The sequence below is a fragment of the Xenopus tropicalis genome, chromosome 1 (genome assembly GCF_000004195.4).
Source record: "Xenopus tropicalis strain Nigerian chromosome 1, UCB_Xtro_10.0, whole genome shotgun sequence".
Classification (NCBI taxonomy): domain Eukaryota; kingdom Metazoa; phylum Chordata; class Amphibia; order Anura; family Pipidae; genus Xenopus; species Xenopus tropicalis.
In genome coordinates, this window is record NC_030677.2 from 163,054,319 (window position 1) to 163,074,912 (window position 20,594).

Genomic DNA, 20,594 nt, shown 5'->3' on the forward strand with positions numbered 1-20,594 from the left:
AGGGCAAAGGCACACAGGGAGATTAGTCACCCGCGCTAAAGCTTCACTATTGGAGGTGACAAATCTCCCCGACATGCCATCCCACTGGCAAGAATGTAAATCGCCGATAGGATGACATACGAGTCGCTTCTGTTTTCTGAAGTTGCCCGGTTTCCTTGCGAGGCCACTTCAGGCAACAGAAGCGATGCGTATACCATTGCACTGGCTATTTACATTCTTGCCAGTGGGATGGCATGTCAGGGAGTTCGGTTGCCCACAATAGTGAAGATTTATTGCAGGCAACTAATCTCCCCATGTGCCACTGCCCTAAGGGGGCTATTGATATAGATCAATTAGAAGCACAGGATTTTCCAGAAGAATTTGAAGCCTAGGACACTTTTCAACTGCTGCTGCGCTCAGCACAGAAAAAAGTTCAATCCTTCTATAGATAGTCTCTATCTATTCTATCACTGCTTCTCAAAGTGTTATATGAGAAACCCACTGCCTAGAGTAAATGTGGCAATAACAGGTGAATCACTGCTCAGAAAGAGCAAGAGCTTTTTGTAGTTATTTACCTATCACTGCTTCGTCTGCTTTGGGCACAGTGCTGGTTATATAATATGCCTTTAGTGTACCATTAGCAAAAAGACTTGTGTTTAGGGTTTCCCTAAAAGAATATACAGTTTATATTTAGGGTTTCAGGAAGAAGAAGAGATAGCTGAGGTAAAGATAATATCAAAAGATAATATAAGATAATATAAAAAGTTGCGGCAAGTAATTGCCCAGTGTGTCTTCGCCCTAATACATAACCAAAAATATATACATATCTAAACACAGAAATTGTTTAAAAAGTTGCGTTTCATGCCCTTTTGTAAAACTTCTAGAGCCCTGCTTATCTGTGGCCCAGCTATTGTGAATAGCTGCACTTATTACTCTCTTTTGTTTGTATTCAGACTGCAAGCTCCTTCCTGCCTCCATTAAATATGTATATATTACATGTGCTATTTGAGTATAGGCTGATTTATTTTTATCTATTGCAGTGTTTGCCCCAAAGTGCTATATAAATAATAAAAATACATACATTTGCTTTGGCACCCAGAACGTTCTAGTTGCGCCACTATGAAATCCCATAGACTAAAACTGGTGTAAAATGTAATTTTATTGAAATTAAAGAGCAAATGGGCATACATACTAAGTACTTCATAAGCAATAAGTATAATTGTACTAGTTCAACTACAGGCAAAGGTTTAGTAAAATACTGATGGCGCAGGACTACTTATGCCACAAATATGTCATAAAATGCCACACAATTGCCAAATGTCCTTTTCCATAATGCCACTGTTCTCTCCTTGTCACCTCCGTCACTGTGTAACCCCCATTTACCTTAGCTCTGCACAAGGGAAAGCGTCTAATGGACTACCGCGTCATCATGTTGTGCTTAGCAATTGGCCGAGGAGACAGAAGGTCACCATTGGTTAAATTGTGCCAAATCGCGGCTTCCATGATGGGTATGGGCACACAGAGAGTTGTTTACTGCCAGTGTACGTACATTCTGTTTCCAAATGTTGAATTCGGCCGCCAACGAGTCCTAATATAAAAGACGACTGACACAAGTAACGCAATATGTCCTAAAGAAAACAGACTTGCAATGCCCTTTTAATGTAACCTTTTTGAACTTGTTATTCTAATGAGGAGGAAGGAGGTGGCTATGTTTACGTTAATACAATAGCGTTAAGTTATTGATATTAATGGTAGGCACTAGTTGTTTTTTTTTAATCCCTATCAAACATGGCTGCAAGAGAATGTTATTAAGCTGGCCGTTCTGTCCATTCACATAGCTAGAACCGAGTCACGTGTTTGCCTTCCCGGAAATCTAACGCTACTGACAACGTCTTGGGAGAATCCACTGAAGCCTTTGCTCCCGGCCCTGGTTTTCCCCTTCCTTCTTTTGTCATCAATCCGTGACCCGGGGGTTGTGTCATTCCCGACTCTCCCTGTGCGGCTGTCACCAGCCCGGCTAAACATATGAGTGTTTCACTAGTTGTCATCCGACTGGAGCTTGCGGATCATTCTCGCTTCCCAGTGGGCTTTCAGTATTGTGCTGGTAAGTTTCGGACATTGGATGACCATATACATTATTACCCCAAAGCTTGCTGACTGCTCTAAATTTGTTTTCCCTTTATTTAACCGTGATGAAACAACGCGTTGGCCGTAGCCAGGGTGTAGTATAATCATGTAATGTTACCTTGTCAACAAAGTGGTGTCATAACCATATTATCACCTCAAAGCTGATAATAAAATGTACCCACCCAAATCAAAAGTGTATTGTATAAATATAAAGCAGTGCTAAGCTACTTTTAAATGCATATTGAGCTTATGCTCCAATGTACCACAAATACAGTGGCAAAGTTCTATTACAATGATGTCATACTAAGAAATTATGGAATTCTTAAACTGACCTGGGACACTGAAAAAAAAACATTTGGGGGGGGGGGGGCGATATCTGACCTGCAGCCTCTTAGACCTGTGGCACATTGGGCATATCCCTACCAGTTTTTTAAAACAACAACAAAGTACCCAAATGTGGAAAAACAGCCACCAGTTTATGTAAATGGAATCAGCCTGACATTGACAGTGACTGAAATTGTGGTAAAAGGTGGATTATGTTGCACCCAGTCCACCATGGGTCATAAATAGAAACCGGATTACCCTTCCACAATTTGCCACCCATTTAGAAAAGAGTCAAGGGGGTGCATTATGCCCCCTTTTTAAATAAAAGTTCCATAAGTATTGGTTGTGCTGAACATAACTTTTGTCTCTTGTTTTAATAAGGAAATATGCATGGGTTTTTAATGATTTCATGCACTAAATAGGACAAAATCTGAAATGTAAAGACATATTTAAAAAAAAAAAAATCAGCAATTTATAAACAAACTCCTCCCTTCCTGCAATGCATCCTCCTAGGGCAATGATAGATGGGGAGATTGTCACCCTTGTTAAAAGTTTTCTTTCTTGGGTGACACATCTCCCCAAAAATGCCTTGCCTTTCGCTAATATTGTAATGGGCGCAAGTAAATTACATTATTCGCAATGATTTATCTTAAAGGTTTGTTCACCTTTGAGTTAACTTTTAGTAGGATGTAGAGAGTGCTATTCTGAGAGAATTTGCAGTTGGTCTTCATTTGTTATTAGTAGTAGTTCTTTAATTATTTTACTTTTTGTTCAGCAGCTCTCCAGTTTGGAATTTCAGCAGTTATCTGGTCTCTAGGGTCCAATTTACCTTAGTAACCAGGAAGTGTTTTAAGAGAATGCCTGATAAACGAATAATAGAAGGACTGTATAGAAAGATAAGTAATAAAAAGTAACAATAACAATACAATTGTAGCCTCACAGAGCAATAGCTTTTTGGCTGCCGGGGTCAGTCACCCCCATTCGAAATCTTGAAAGAGTCAGAAGAAGAAGGCAAATAATTAAAAAAAACTATAAAAGTTAAATAATGAAGACCAGTTGAAATGTTGCTTAGAATTGGCCATTCTTTAACATATTAAAAGTTAATGTGAGGAAGTGCCTGCTTTCTCATTTTCCTATATTAATATAATATTAATATATTTTCCTATATAATAATGCTAGCAAAGGGCAAGGCATTTTTGGTGAGGTTTGTCGCCCACGTATGTGAATTTTTAACACAACAAATCTCCCAGTATGCCATTGCCCTTAGGTTGCAAGATAACAAGCAACTCATTATACGATGGCCTCTGATGATAGTGATAGTGATGATGATAGTCCAATTAGGTTAGAGCAGTGATCCCCAACCAGTGGCTTTGGAGCAACATGTTGCTCCCAGTGGCCTCAAAGCAGGTGCTTATTTTTTCATTATTTTAATTCATTCATATTATTATTCATTTATGTTTAAATTGCATAAAAACCAGGTGTACTGCCAAACATAGGGGCTACTAAATAGCCGATTACAGCCCTTTTTTGGCACTCCCAGGAACTTGACTGGAATCTTTGTGTTAAAAAAAAAAACAAATTGCATAAATTCTACCAAAAGTTAGAGCACAGATCTCCCTTCCTTTTCACCGTAGCCATAGAAGCCCTAGCTATCTATACTCTTTTCTCCTTCCTTCAACTATTTTGTTAAAAATCAATAAAGATAATCTTAAATAAAAAAAAAAGTTAGAGCACAGAAATTCTGCAATTATCTTTTTTTTCTACATTTTACAGACAGGTTTTATGATCACTTGACCTCTCTCTACAGTTTCATCTTCTAGAGTTTAGAGCCAGCAAAGTGTTTTGTTGCAAATTCACATAAGGAATCAATATAAAGTGCCCACTCATTTTTACAATACTTTCAGTACTTTTTTGGTTTCTGAAAATGAAAATAAACTATTATTAATATTCCTTTTTAGCCACTGAAATGTCTGATGAAGAAGTCAAAGAAAATACATTGCATGTTGCAGCAACTTACTTGGAAGGGAAGTTGCCAGTGGATAAGACTGCAATTCTGCACCAACACATTGGAAGGAGAGAAATGACGGACATGATAATAGAGACACTAGGCCCCAGCCCAGGTTAGCTTTAAATTTCAGCTTACTGTATATTTCTCTATCAATATGAGCCTGTCTGAGTCATAATACTGACCTGTTTCATAAATACTTTTAATACTTCTGATTAGGATGTAGTGATTTTTTTTTTCTGCCTAGCTGATAACCAGCTCCACTTTGTGTCTGATTAATGTCTGTCTGTGATCAACTGTCTTTTTTATTAGATGTTAAGGTGAGTTCTACTGAGAAAATGGATGAACCACTGGCAGTTACCAATAAGGCCAGTATGGATGAACAGGGTATCTGTGCAATGGCAGTTCCTGATTCACCCTCTAAACAACTACCTGAACAGATCACTTTCTTCAGCGGAAATCCTTCAGTGGAAATAGTTCATGGTATTATGCACCTGTATAAAACAAAGTAAGAAGACATTTGCTGCGTTTAGTCTGTTTTTGCTCCTTGGCTAAAAAATTCAGTAGTGAGGTATTAATCCTTATAACTGTAATTCTAGAACAATTTCATTGCAAGTATGTGCCATGTTTATATTTGCATTGCTTCAGCTGACTTCTGTATACAGGTATGGGGCCCGTTATCCAGAATGCTCGGGACCAAGAGTAATTTGGATCTCCATATCTAAAGTCTACTAAAAAATCGATAAAACATTAATTAAACCCAATAGGATTGTTTTGCGTCCAATAATATTCATTATTCACAGTTTTAGAACTGTGCATATTTTCTTCAACTTTTTCGTACTTTGCAACAATTTGTGCATCAAAATTCTATTTGTCGCAACGAGTACGAAAGTTTCGGATTCATTCAAGCTTTGGTATCGGAGGGGCCTGGTTGGAGCCGTAGAGTGCCATTGAGTCCTATGGGAGGCTTCCAAAATCATGCACTGAAGGGTCAAAGTCAGAAAGGTTTTCCCACCGCTTATGATCGTTCAGATACGAAAATTTTGGAGCTTTCCAAATGATCGTTTCAACACGAAAATTTTAGAGCTTTCGGATTCTTAGTACAAAATTTTCATATTTAAATGAAAAGAATTTTCGTGGCATTTGCAATCATCAGAAATGTTTGGATTTCGTGATTTGGATTCGTACCATAGTGAATCGGCCCCTATGTTTAGGCCAATAATTGGCATAACTAACACCTTTATGAAGTTCACATTCAGTAGGAAGCTACTGGTGCAGTTTGGGCAATTAAGCCTTATAAACCCTAAGGCTGATGGCAAATGTGGAGATTCTTTCTCAGAAATCAGATGTCTGGAAAATTACACAGACTACCTCCTGCTTATGTGTTCACAATGAACAAAGCCCAAGATTTCAGACCACTATAAAGCTAGCCTGTGAAGAGCATTTATATATACAGTATCAGTATATATATATATATATATATATATATATATATATATATATATATACATACATACATACATACAGTTTTTTGTTAATCTGTATTTAACTTTTAGTGTGTTAAAATGTAAATATTTTTGTATTTTTCACCCAGTTGACAAATGTGAAATGGTAACATTTTAATGAGTAGCACAAAGTTTTTTCACCAAAAGTGGGTGTTTTTTTTCCCCCACCACCTATTATGTGCATGGGAATAACACTGCCTGTCACAATGAGCATATTAAAGGACATGTAAAGCCTACATTTGCCTACAATGCATCAGTTGGGCATGTCTCCCCCACCCAAATGGCATCATTTGTACTGCATACATCCCCTTCGCTTGCCAGCACCATCACATTTTCCTAAAGCAAATAGCAGCTTTCACCCAGTGGCCATTTTTCCTCTGATACATTTAAATCTGCAAACAGCATACACACACAATGACCCTTATTCAGCATACATTTAATCAAGAATACAGGCTCACACAGGCAAAACTGTATTTGATAAAAGTTCTGTTTTGTTTGAGCACTGTAATGATTAAGCTGAGCTCAGGAGAGAAAGATAGGAGAACAAAAATTGAAGCAGACAGCTAGAGCTGAGTTTCTATGGGAACCAGCAATGCCATCTCTTCACTGGCTGCTAGACTGGAGGGCATAGACTGGTACTGCATTAGAACATAGCAGCAATCAAAAAACTATGTGTGCCATTTTCAGTTGTAGGTTCCAGAGGAGGAACCTGCAAATTTCAGAGGTACAATAGTACACCATATTTAGAATGTCACATGCTTTGCATGCTGAAATGCAGCTGAAACAATGATTCAGAGTGCAGAGTGTTCTGCTGTTAATCTGTAGGGAAAGCCTCCTCTTTCATTCAATTATTTTTGTCCCATCTATATGTGTAATGGCCCATAGTGTTTTCATATAAATTGTTTGCAAACAACTCTAAATGTTTGCAAACAACTCTAAATGTTTTACTGCATGTTAACATGTTTTCATGTGCTGTATAACGGAACAGTACTGGTTTCTTTTTGTCATTCTTAGTAAGATGACATCACTAAAAGAAGATGTCCGACGTAGTGCCATGCTGTGTATACTCACTGTACCGGCTACCATGACCAGTCATGACCTTATGAAATTTGTAGCATCATTTAATGAAGTAATAGAGCATATGAAAATCATCCGGGACTCCACTCCAAATCAGTATATGGTTTTGATAAAATTTAGTTCCCAGGTAAGTGCAAATTATACATAGAAGTCACCATCTCCAATTCCTGTGAATTAAAGCTCTCTAATCATATAATTAAGTCTTTTTTGGTGTAGCATATTGTACCATACCCTAACAAAGGTTAATAGAATTCATGTATCATAACTTGTTGTTTTTTTAAAATAACTTGTTAAAATATATGGAGAACCTCCATACTGCCCGTACTTCCTTTATATTACTAAATATAGTACTGTGTACTCTTTACCTGGCACAGCTCTATATTTAGTAAAATTTCTAGTGTTTCATTTTCTATTATGTGTGATTAAGACTGAACATAATTTCATTGTACATGGTTATATGCATAACATTAGCTTCACATGTATAAATGACTGTTTCATTTTTTGCCCAGCATGATTCACAAAACCTGGCCTGTGGGTCAACATAGGCCACTGCTAGCTGCCTGTTACACCATCTGTTTTTTTTCTTAGCCAGCCTAGTATATTCCACCTATAATATGGAGTTTTGAAGACAGAAGTTTGCTTCATTTAGCTAGATGACAATTTCCCACTGGGAATTCTCCATTCACATGTATTTTAAGCAACAAAGGTTTCTTTCCATGTGACTAGCTGGTCTGAGAAAAAAAGAAACCTCATAAAAGATTGATCTAGTATAACATTGTGCATGTGAAAGGGGTGTAGTTGTGTCAGAGCAAGTCAGATGACCTGAGAGGTTGAATGCAAACAGCTGTCAGTTCCTGTTAATGCCTCAGTTGTGTTGTGCTCTTATTAGTCACCACTTTCAGCTTTCACCTGAACCACTGCATGGACAAAATCTCCTAATCCTGGATTCCTCTAATATGTCGATTTTGCCTTCAGGCTGATGCTGACAGTTTTTACATGGCAAATAATGGTCGCCAATTTAATTCTATTGAAGAAGATGTTTGCCAGCTAGTTTATGTAGAAAGAGCAGAGGTGCTGAAATCTGAAGACGTGAGTATATTTCAGTTCACAGTATTAGTCATGGAATGTTTGATAATGTGGTACATGTTTTTTTATAAAGTGTCATATTCAACAACGCTGGTTGTATACACTAAACATAAAAGATTACAAAAACAATCAATTACACATACAAGAGTAAAAAAGGGCCCTGGCCAAAAGAGCTTACAATCTAAAGTTTAGCATGTGGTATTTATAACTGACCCATTTTATGCTGTAGGTGCTAGAACTGTCTAAAAGTGTTGCCTTTTATGTGTGCCCTTAGATCAACTAAATGGGTGACTTAATGTCACATACAATATTTTACATTATATTCATGCACAAAGCTGCTGTTCCGGTTTTAAAGCACAAGAGTACTTTGCCTCAGTCTAGGATCGCGCAGTAGCCCCTGTAATTCTGTTTGTGTCCACTCTCTCCCCTACAACAAATAATCAAATTGTCCGATAAAAAGTTAAAAAATTAGACAGAAATAAGGGGCAAACTTCTTAGAATGAAGTTTTGGTAGAATATAGACACGGATAGTCTGAACAGTTTGCAGTCAGTCTTCATTTCCTATTTATTTCTGTTCCTAAATCATTTGTTTTTTAATCTCCCTCTTAATACTGTAAACCAAAGAGCTGCAGGACAGTACTTTAAATGGTTCAAAACCCTATAATAAAAACATTAGGATACTGTAGTATCCCTTTTTCAACTTACATCTGTATTGTAATTATTTATGCAAAAAGCTGCAGATATGCAGTTTTATTTTTGGTCCCAGTACCAAACAAAAAAAGTGGCCAATGAGACATAATGAGAAATAATCCAAAATAGATTGTTCCCATCTAAATTTATTGGGCATTGCAAATGCAACAGGATGTTGGAAGATATTATTGATCCCAACCAAGTATGCCACAATAATTCAATTTTATCCACCCTGTCCAAAGTGTTGCATTCCTTGCGTTGTTAGCAACAGTAAATTATCATAAGGAAATGAGAAAATGTAAGACCCAGATTTTCAAGCTCATTTATGTTTTATTTTTAAAGCTTGAACATATTTTATGATGTGGTAAAGCATAATTTTTAGCTCTGCGGATTCTGGTAACTGGCTGTGATTTACAGGGTGCCAGCCTCCCAGTAATGGATTTGACTGAGCTTCCAAAATGCACCGTGTGCTTGGAGCGGATGGATGAATCAGTGAATGGAATTCTGACAACACTTTGCAACCACAGCTTTCATAGCCAGTGTTTGCAACGTTGGGAGGACACCACGTAAGTACATTATTTATGGTTTTGCATTATGCTGCTTACTGCTGTGAGAACCACTACATACCTAAGGTGATCTATAGATAATGTTTAATTTAACACTATTAAAAAAAAAAACACTATAAAAAATAAGTAGTGGTAATTTAAGCAGGCCATTTAAAGGTTTTGAAATTATCTAAGATGTAAAGAAATGTATTAGTGCTTCATAAATTATACCTATATTAAAAATTCACTTTCTTTTTGCCTGTTGCATCATGTAATAGACATATCACTTTGGGATATTTAGAAAAATTGCTGTCCCGTTTATGCAGCATTTTCTGGAGCAGGTTTTAGTACCAGGGCAGGTACAACTTGTGGTGAGATACATTTAGTTCCTGTAGCACATAAGGAAGTTATGATATTATGTTATTAGCACTACCAAGTAGTGAGCATTGTTGGGGGGGTGCCTCAGCATGTAGCACCACTTCACTTAAAATGGCAATAATTAAAAACCAATTATGAGAGATTAAGTAGATCCTTGAGTCATGCTAAGTTTTTATATTGTTATGTTTAATATTAATACAGTATTTGCAAATTTTCGCTGACATACCACATGGTGGTCAATATGTTTAGACCACACAGGCCTAACATTGTATATATTTTGAGTAATTTCCAATCTGTGTGACTCATCACAGTCCATGTTGGCAGACAACAGTCACAGATAAATACACTTGCTTAAAGGAAAACTAAAGCTCATCAAAGAATTGGGCTAGAAAGGCTATACCTTTTATGTTTTGTCATTCTGTACCAACCGTGAAGATTTCTGCCTCCAATAATGCCCACAGTATAACCTTTTCTGCTGATTCACAACTCATGCTTACTGTGGGTCAGACTCATGCTACTGTGGGTCAGACCTTAAGCTCGGTCGGCTGGCACTGTACTGTGTAAGCATATCAAGACATGTACATTCTTCCACCAAAATAAACTTCACTTACACCATATAAATTAGTTTAATCTTATTTTCTTCAGCCTTGGAATTCACAGTTGCAGAAAGCAGGCAGGTGCCATTTTTTGGACACTGTTATTGAGGCAAGGTTTGCATCCTGCCAAAATCTTATTTCTGTGCCACTATGGGGGGACCTGATGCCCATGTACAGTATATGCACTGGTTACAAAATTAGATTGTAAGAAGGGAGGGGGAATGTGAGGAGTGCAGCGACATCTAAGAAGTTCTGAATTGAAAGTGAAAGTAACTGCCAGCCCCACCACTATGCCTAAACTGTGTCTCTGTGCTTCCACAATTTGCCTTCAAGCCAGAAATTTAAAAATGGGCACCTACTTTGAGACCACTGGGAGCAACATTAAAGAGGGATGATGAGCAACATGTTGCTCGTCAGGAGCTACTGGTTTGGGATCACTGTTTAGATTGTTTAAATGCTAGCAAGGCACAATGTAAGTGTGGCTTCTCTGTGTTACAGATGCCCTGTGTGTAGATACTGCCAAACTCCCGAGCCAGTAGAGGAAAACAAATGCTTTGAATGTGGTGTTCAGGAAGTAAGTTGCCATTCAAAAACTGGACAGGAAAACATGTTGTCTTTATTTACTCTGTATCTTCTTTATATTGAAAATAATTCCCAGTTGCTTTTCTCTAATATGAATAAAATGTATGTATGTTAGGTATATCCATATTGCTGATGTCTAGAACTGCGACTTTTTGCTAATCTGGACGTAGTTTTTCCTGTATCCTGTTTGGTACTTGCCCACAGTAAAGGGTAGAAAACATGCAGGCTTAGCATCTGCAGCATTGTGCTTAGGATGCCTTTTTTAATAATATTATAATGGTTGGTAAAACTTATTTGCACAGCATTACAATACACTATTGTGGGAAATATATAGGAACAAACCAAATGCAGAGTTTAGTATGCCATTCTGAGGCACACTAATAAAACACTAAAAGTTTTACACCACACAGAATGTGGTGGATGCCCACAATTGCCTCATTACTGTTAAATAGGACTCACAAGAAAATGCCAGCGCTGTCAATTTTCAAGCAATTTTTGCATGAAAACAAGCACGTTTTCCAGTGATGAAGTGTAGTCGGGATAATCTCTTGGATTTGCAATGTTGTGGACAAAACACCCAAAAGTGTGTCTATGTATGTCCTAGGCATTAAGCTTTCTTTAACCAAATGCTTGGGTAAATTTCAATGTGTAAAATACTGAAAGTTGGTTATTATCAGGCTACCCTTAAGAAGTCAAATATTGGCAATTAGGTAAAAGAATAAAAGTGCACTGCTTCTATTTCTCTTTGCTCTGGCAGAACCTCTGGATCTGTCTAATCTGTGGCCACATTGGATGTGGAAGATATGTAAGTAGGCATGCATATAAGCACTTTGAAGAAACACAACACACCTATGCAATGCAGCTGACAAATCATAGAGTCTGGGATTATGCAGGAGGTGAGCAAACAGTTTTTTGTTGTTTATTTGCTTGTTTTATTGCCACACAATTTGGTTTTCTTTCTGATAATGTCATTAGATGTCATTTATGTGACACACACTTCATACTCACATACATATATACATAATATATAATATCAACAACAAAAGCTGGCACACTGGTAACAAGGAACCACAGTGCCTGGATGCAGTTCAGCAGAATGCAGTCTACAAAATAAACCACATTTGCAGGGCTTATAGATGCTTTAAGGTTGATCTGTATGATTTCCACTGAGTAAACTAAAGACTGACAACTACAAGGGTGCCTACATTTAGAGGTAACATTTGCATCCTGTAGTCCTCTACCCAGCACTTTGTATACTGTGTTAGTGATTGCTGGCAAATATAGCTGTTCAGCAGCCAAACAAACACTCCTAATTTCAATATATGAGATGATTGTACAAAGGTCTGCTGGAGACAATACCCCTTGGGCTCTCTTAGGGCTGGAAAAGGCAGCACTACATGGAATTTTGCTATTATGTTATTTTATCTGTCTTCAACCTATGTATGGTTCTAGTTGCAAAAAAAAATTATATGCTTTTAACTCCAGATAATTATGTCCATCGATTGGTTGCAAGCAAAACAGATGGCAAAATTGTTCAGTATGAATGTGAAGGAGACACCTGCCAGGATGAAAAGATTGATTCTCTACAGCTAGAAGTAAGAAACTTGAACTAACTCAGAATAGTTTTCTTTTGTTTTTTGGCCTTATCGCTAATTAAGTACATTGTTGACATTTTGGTTAATAGACTTTTATCAAGATAAGTCAAAGTGCTATAACCACTCGCTTTTTAAAAATCGCAGCGACTAATCTCTCCATCTGTCCATAATTTGGATCTCCATACACAGGGACATAAGATGCATATTCGTGGGATGCTGTGGGGGGGGGGGGTTGGGTGGGGACAATGTAGGATTCTGGCCTGTAGGTGCCCTTGGGAGGAATCCAGCCCTGAGCATTCCAGATAATAAAGCCAATATTATTATTTTTTTTTTTTTTTTTGCTAACCAACCCTTTTATTGAATCCCTTGCTAGTGGTCTCCATAGGAATCAGTAGGTTGCAAATGTTACTGAACAGTCATGTTTTATTTTACTAACTTTAAAACACAGGAACAAAGAAAACAGTGTGGTAAGTGCAAAAGTTTGGACACCCTTCCACTTGTTCAGTGTGTATATATTATTGCCCTCTAGCATAACTAAAAAGATAATAGATTCATAAAACCCTCTGTCTTATTCAATATTGTGTTTCTGTATTGCTTTAGTACTCGTACCTTCTCACCAGTCAGCTGGAATCACAACGTATTTACTGGGAGAACAAAATTGTGCGCCTGGAAAAAGATACAGCAGAAGAGGTTAGAGACATGCTTAAATTTGTCCCTTGTGGTATGTGCATGTTGACTTTCCAAACCCAAAATAATTGTGGTAATTTGCAAATTAGGTTAAAAAAGAAAAAAGTAAGGCATCCCCAGTAAATTCAGTTCCTAAGTATCTGGTGCTCTTTTTTTTTTTTTTTTTGGAAAATATGAACAAACCTGGGGTACTTTCTTTAGCAGCATAGCACCACTTCTTTCTCTTTTAGGCATCCATCCAAAGACTTACACTTAAGGTGGCCATACACCTACGGGTGGGTGATATTGGGCAAATCCAGGCTAATTTGGTCGTTTGGTCCGGGGGCCAAGCGATCGAATTAGAATGACGGGTATAGGCGAAGTCGGACCTCGATCAGACAGGATAAAAAATTTAGTCTGATCGGGGACCACATCGGCTCATTGATGCTGTCCCCGATCCAACTACAATTTTTAATGAATTTCAGGCCAGATATCAGTCAGGCAGGCCCGTCGTTAGTGCCCCTACATGGGCCAATTAGCTGCCGAATCGGTCTAAGGGACCGATATCAGCAGTTAGAATCGGCCCATCTATGGCCACCTTTAGGCTGTGCATTAAATGAGACTGATTCCATTTTACAGGTGCAAGTCTTCACAAAGAACCTGAGAAAGTGAAGAAAGTTTGCTGCGCTGATAGTTCCCCGAGTTGGTGCATGTTTTCCAAAAACAGCAGTGGCCAGGGAAAAAACTTACCAACTGAATTCACTGGGGGTTACACATGCCAGGCACTCTCCAATGAATTTGGGCTTAATTGCCTTTTAAGAGACCTCCTACATTGCTATTATAGAGCAAAGATGATTTTTTAAACACAGGATAAAATTTGGCATCATTGTATAGTTAACACCCACTTTCAAGAGACACACTGCTGCAACACATTGGATTTTAAGCTTCCTACTGCTGCTTTTATAGACAAGTGCCATTCTTGCCATTATGATAAGGTCAAACACAACATAGTGGCCTGTATGAATTCACCCAACATTCGTTTCTGATTATAGATTAATAACATGAAGGCAAAGTTTAAGGAGACCATAGATAAGTGTGACAGCCTGGAGCATAGACTTAATGACCTGAGCAAAGAGAAACAAGCTGTGGAAAGAAGGTAAGGGTTTAGTGTGGTTAGTATTTGACTGAATTTTATTATAGCAGTCTACACCTTTGTTTTTCTCTTGATGGTGTAAAGTGCTGTTTCTGATCAGTTCCCAGCTGCAGACCAATTTTTGACTGTATCTGAATTCAAGCCTTAAAGTAACAGTTCAGTGTAAAAATGAAACTGGGCAAAACAGACTGCGCAAAATAAAAAATATTTCTAATATAGTTGCTTAGGCAAAAATGGAATCTATAAAGGCTGGAATGAGCAGATGTCACATAACATAATGGCCAGAGCACTTCCTGCTTTCATTTCTCTAACCTCTTAGTTAAACTTTTCATCAGACCACCAAAAGGAAGTATAGAGGCCCAAACCAACAGCAATAAAAAAGGGTCCATATACATGGATCGCCTCTTGCAAGATACCCATCCATTTGGCCCTTGATCTGATTAATGGGGTACTATACACATTGTGTTGTGTATGGCCATTTTTTTTAAAATAATTTTTTTATATTTTTAAACAAATACTGCAGGGTTCTAGTTAATTATTTTGGTGTCCAAAACAAAATATTGTTTGCCTAAATTATGCACAGAGACATAAAGCACCACATTGGGTTAAAGAGGACCTGTCACCCTAAAAAATAATTTCAAATTCTTTTCTATCATGTTAGTTGAGCAAAATAAACTTCACTTACACCATATAAACAATTTAATGTTTTTTTCTGTTTAGTCTTGGAACTTTCAGTCACAGTCAGCAGGCAGGCACCATTTTGTGTACACAAGCTTTGTATCACCCCAAAATCTTATGCATTTGCCATCTAGGTGATATCTAGGAAGTTCCGAATGGAAAGATAAAGTAATTGTAATTAAAAATCTGAGCTGTCAATCGTATATGGCCTGCCCCCCACCTCTATGCCCCAGGCTGTTGTGTATCCACAGGGGCAGCCATTTAAGCTGGAAAAAGGAGAAAAGACACAGGTTACATAGCAGGTAACAGATAAACTCTGTAGAATACAATAGTGTTTTATCTTTTATCTGCTAAGTAACTTGTGCCTTTTCTCCTTTGAATGGCTGCCCCCTTGGCTAAACAGCACCAGTGCAGGGCAACAGTACATTATATTGGAATTACTTTAATGTTCCTTTAGGGCTCTGGTACATGAGGAGATTTGTCGCTGGCGATTTTTAAAAGAGCGATTTGGCGACAAGACGAGCGACAAGATGCCAATGCTAAACCAATGGAAATCGCCAGCGTCAAAACATACGAGGCTACTTCAAATCGCCTGCTGTTTCAAATCACACACAGACCCTTTTCTGAGTGACTTGAGTAAACATATGGGGGGGTTAACTGTTGAGTGGTACCATGGGTAGCAGATCGCCTGGAGCTCAACTCGCATGAAATCTCTTCGTGTGTATTGTCGTGGCGACTTGTCGCCAAAGCGCCTGGGGGAAAAAACGCAGGCGACAAATTTCCTCGTGTGCCAAAGCCCTTAATGACAGAGCCTCCTGGCTTGTCCATTATGTGTGAACTGCTTTAATCACCTAGTTGCAGAGTTGTAAAGAGTTAACAGCATCAGGGTAATTCAAATGAAAAAAGAAAATGGGCTTTCTAGGAGTTTGAGTGTTAAAGTATTTTTTTAGCAGCATTTAATAATAATAATAATAATAATAATAAATTGTGCATGTGGCCCCTGTAATACACCCCTGGGCAAGAAACGCTTTTAAAGAAGAAATGTACGTTTTGTGATAAGTAGACATAGATGAATGCCAAGACAGGATATAGTTAAGTCAGTAGCAGCCACTTTATAGAAAGTAGGAAAAACCCTCCAAGAATGTTATCATTGTATCTTCTTTTCTTAAAGTTTCCATTAGACAAATGCAAAGGGGAAAAGAACTGTGTCATTTTCAGTGTCATGTTAGCTGTTCATGGACAGACGTGGCCCCTTTAAAAGGTGTTGTGGCGCATCAGTAGAGAAGGTTGCAGTTTAAGCTTGGTTACTCCATCTACAGTACTTTTTCTTCTGTGGAGAATGATGGGGTTTGCACTTCGAATGTGGAATATTAAGCCTTGGAAAACAGCCTATTTATGTAGTTTGTTCGAAGGCAGGCATATATCTCCTTTCAAAGAGAGCCTGATTCTTCTTATTTTTGAAGCCAACAAAGAGCTTGACAAGGGAAAAATAAACTCAAAGGTGAAAGTATAATTTGGGCACAGTGACTCTCCAGATATGTTGAGCATGCCATTTCCTGGAGTACAAACCAAGCTGTGTTTATCACATGATTCTAAGGGGTATATTTATCATTGTGTAAAAATAGTGGAGTGAAGCATTACCAGTGATATTGCCCAGGGCAGCCAATCAGCAATTAGATTTTAACAGTTAGAAAGCCAAAGCAAAGCATCTGATTGGCTGCTATGAGCAACATCACCGGTAAGGGCTCTGGCACACAGGGAGATTAGTCGCCCGCGACAAATCTCCCTTGTCACGGGCGACTAATCTCCCCAAACTACCATCCCTCTGGCGAAAATGTAAGTCGCCGGTGGGATGGCACACGCTGAGCAGGTGATTTCGGCAAATCGCGGAAGTTGCCTCGCGAGGCATTTTCGGCGATTTGCCAAAATAGCCTGCGCAGCATGTGCCATCCCATCGGCGACTTACATTTTTGCCGGTGGGATGGTAGTTTGGGGAGATTAGTCGCCCGTGACAAGGGAGATTTGTCGCGGGCGACTAATCTCCCTGTGTGCCAGAGCCCTAATGCTTTACTCCACTTTTTACACAGCAGGATAAATATACCCCTAAGTGTTTGCTGCAAGTCAAGGAATAATCTAATCAGGTGTTTTTTCTATTTTATTGGAAGGTGTGCCCAGTTGAACAGTAAAGTGGCCAAGCTCTCCACTGAGCTGAAAGAAGAGCAAGAAATGAACAAGTGCCTTAGGGCCAATCAAACCATGCTGCAATCCAGGCTTCGAGAAGAGGAAATAATGCGCAAGGAAACCTGCGAGCAGAAGGACGTGCAGCTCTTAGAAATGCAGGAGCAACTGAGAGATGTAATGTTTTACTTGGAAACACAGCAAAAAATAAACCATATGCCTGCAGACACTCGACAGGAGATACAGGATGGCCAGATCAACATAGCATCCCCCAGTTCTCCTGCTGCTTCCGGAAAGCTCTCATCTCGGAAGGGGCGTGGAAAAAGGGGCAAATAAGTTGTCTTTTATCCCTTTGTTATGTATCGTCTTAAGGGTTCTTCTGTCACAGTTTTGACTTTAAAATATTTTCCTGAGACAGAATTTAGGCTGTTCAGGTAGGAATTCTTCCATTTTCTGCTGGAGATTTAAGAGCTTCTGGCATTATTTATTTCAGCTATCAAGCACTAGTAGGTACAATATGGTTTATTTTCAGACCTCTTCCATGATTTGTTTGTGAACTTGTTCAGAAACAATTTAGCCGTACAACTGTCAGTAAAACCAGTACAAAAAGACTTGAAAAGCAAGAGGCCAAATATATAACTTTCTGCTGTTGAGCTTAGCCAGATATGGTCTGTTTTATGAATATTTGTGTGGAAAGATCTAAACTAGCTTATTGCTTACTTACTAGTGGCTATTGTTATGGTGAATAATATACCTACAGAGTAACTAAAGCACTGGGAGATTTTGGCACCATATTAGCCTACCATATGTTTGGAGCTTAGGTACCTTTGGGATTGTTGTTCAGATTCCTAAATATATTGCCATTTCTGCATAGAGCTGTGTATGTGCTGGTGTATGAATGTAAGTATACATCAGTTGTACACATAAATATGGCAACAACTTCTTTCTGGACTGTAGCTGCCATTGAAGCATCACTGAAGCCTATTTATATTGTCTAGTCAAAGACACAAATTCACTATGCACATGACATCCCAGCTGCCTTTACTGGAGTAATCCACCCTGCACAGTCCCTATTTCTTCTTTCCAAAACTGGAACCAGCTATCACTGTGTAGCAAACAAGCACAACTGCAACATGGCATACCAAAAAGTTTCAATAAGTAAATGCAAGCAGAAAGTTAGTGTGACAAGTAGTTATAGAGTCCTCCATTATTTATGTTTGCTGTAACACTATATTAGGGGGTAAGTCTGTTCCAACTGATCCCTGTTCAGCTTTGCTACTATGCTTGCTTGTTTGCTATATCACATGTCTTGGCTAATCCTTATGGTGTTTTATACAGCTATAATAAGGGACTGTACCATGTATAATGGCTTCATTATCCTATTTATTTATTTGATTTAAAAGTTTTGTTGGGTTATAAAACCCTTTTAATGTATGGCATTTCTTCAGCTATTAAAGGACCAGTAATACCAAAAAAGTTAAAAAGATTTCTATAAATTCAGGTATTATCTTTTGCATATTTATTACCTGCAAATATCATTTTTTTGCATTGCTCTTTTAGTAGTTATGTTTTCTCCCTTTAGAGTAATGACACATTTTGACACTCTTGCAGGTGGCAAACTGCTGGAAAAAAGGGTATTTTACAGTATTTTGCCAATCGTGTACTAGAGAGCTTAAGAGCAGCAAAACACCAAGTGCCGAAACCCTAAGTTGTAATTAAATACTAAAAGTTATTGCACTGTAATCAGAAAATAACTTATAGGATACTGTATGTATCTCTAAAAAAATTTTTCATTATCCATAAAAAACCTTACCACTTATGGTGCTATCTGCTATCAAACAATCATTCTGAGCAGTTGACATCTGATCTCATTGGACATTCATGACTGAAAATTCTTATGGCTGGTTACCTGTCTGACATTTGTAAGGGCTCTGGCACACGGGGAGATAAAACTCCCTGTTCGCGGGCGACTAATCTCCCCGGATTGCCATCCCACCGGCGAAAATGTAAGTTGCCTCGCGAGGCATTTTCGGCGATTTCCCGAAATCGCCTGCGCAGCGTGTGCTATCCCACCGCCGACTTACATTTTAGCCGGTGGGATGGCAACTCGGGGAAATTGTGGCAAATGACCTCTTAGGGCTCTGGCACACAGGGAGATTAGTCGCCCGCGACAAATCTCCCTGTTCGCGGGCGACTAATCTCCCTGTGTGCCAGAGCCCTAAGAGGTCATTTGCCACAATTTTTCCACAAGTAGAAAAAAAGTGCATTACTTTTAAAGGAACAGCTGGAAGCTCTTTCAGTTTGTATATTACTGGCCCTTTAAATTATTAGAACAACATTTATATATGGTTCCATTTACTGAACTTAAATGGTGTATTCTACACAAATATTATTGTGTTACAAAGCTCCTATGGTGTCAGTGTAGTGTTTCTGTTCTCGAGACTAGCATACTAGTTACTGCTGTCTAATGTTTTCCATGAATCTCTTACTGTTGGTTGCCCAAGATATGGTAGGCAGGCTTATAAGGGTATTGAAATGATGAATATATTATGTTAGTCAAATAGCTAGCAGTGTTCAATTGTGCAAGTTTCTATGCTGGCAGCTTTTCTGGCACAGTATACAAAGCAGCTATTGTGCAATTTATAAAGCTGGGCACGCACAGTGAGATGGTCAGCTGATTATCTTGTTTATAACCCACTTGGAACAGTTAACTCCAATCATAGGCCCTCAGCAGACCATTTTTAGCAAATCATTTCAGCTCTGAGTCAATGTGAGATCTCTGGCTAAAGTAGCTATAACTTCCTCACACATCCCCAGATAAGAGATTATTTGGCCTTATGGTCATAATCTCTCCATTTTAACTATAGACTAAACAACTTGCCCATCATCCAGCATTTGGGTGGCTAATTAGCTGGAAAGAATCAAGGCTGGGTGTCTAATGCAGCTAGGCTGGAATTTAGGAAGAACTGGGGAATTGTGGGAGACGCTTGGAGGTTGTTCCTTTCTCTGTTACCTAGCTCTGTTGACTTGTTAGTAAATGTACGGCATAACTGGTCTGCTGGGGCCACATGTTGGTAAGAGGTTGTTTTTGTATTGTTTGTTTGGTTTGACTCCAGACACACACATTACCAACTAGACCACTAAATACACAATTTTACTTCCGTACAAGTTGTAGTTGGCAAATTCTCTGTTTGCTTTTAGGTAAATAAAAAACAACGCTGATATTGTAATGTAATGTATACAAAGTATGTGAGTGTGAAAACATGTTTCTCTGTTTTCACTAAACATTTCTTTATGTAAGTTAATGTACAAAGCATGCATTACAACTTAAGATCTTTCTTATACCCAGTTCACTTCACTGTTCTTGAAAAGAACCACAGTAAAGGCAACCTTAACATCAATGCATATCTGTCTTGTCTTCTTTTTTTTT

At 38.5% G+C, this 20,594-nt stretch overlaps 2 protein-coding genes across 2 annotated transcripts in view; one reads left to right on the plus strand and one right to left on the minus strand.

The window, feature by feature from the left end:
- The window catches only part of acad10 (acyl-CoA dehydrogenase family member 10), a 35,828-nt gene extending 34,370 nt beyond the window's left edge, over positions 1-1,458 (minus strand). The window contains exon 1 of the mRNA XM_004910509.4: positions 1,363-1,458. The gene's annotated coding sequence lies outside the window, so the exon portion shown is untranslated. The remainder of the gene's footprint in view (positions 1-1,362) is intronic.
- Positions 1,459-1,831: 373 nt separating this feature from the next.
- On the plus strand, positions 1,832-19,006 carry brap (BRCA1 associated protein). The gene is made up of 12 exons (XM_002937687.5): positions 1,832-2,083; positions 4,389-4,550; positions 4,748-4,943; positions 6,955-7,144; positions 7,993-8,106; positions 9,211-9,359; positions 10,811-10,886; positions 11,652-11,790; positions 12,380-12,489; positions 13,090-13,179; positions 14,208-14,311; positions 17,152-19,006. The coding sequence occupies exons 1-12, from the start codon at positions 2,005-2,007 to the stop codon at positions 17,498-17,500; spliced, it is 1,758 nt and encodes a 585-aa protein (XP_002937733.1). The 5' UTR covers positions 1,832-2,004; the 3' UTR covers positions 17,501-19,006.
- Positions 19,007-20,594: the final 1,588 nt, after the last annotated feature.

Excerpts from the sequence above, each read along its gene's own strand:
- brap (XM_002937687.5), top strand. The coding sequence starts at position 2,005 with ATGAGTGTTTCACTAGTTGTCATCCGACTGGAGCTTGCGGATCATTCT. Across the intron at positions 4,551-4,747 it reads GACACTAGGCCCCAGCCCAG|ATGTTAAGGTGAGTTCTACT; the intron begins GTTAGCTTTAAA and ends CTTTTTTATTAG. Across the intron at positions 7,145-7,992 it reads TGATAAAATTTAGTTCCCAG|GCTGATGCTGACAGTTTTTA; the intron begins GTAAGTGCAAAT and ends TTTTGCCTTCAG.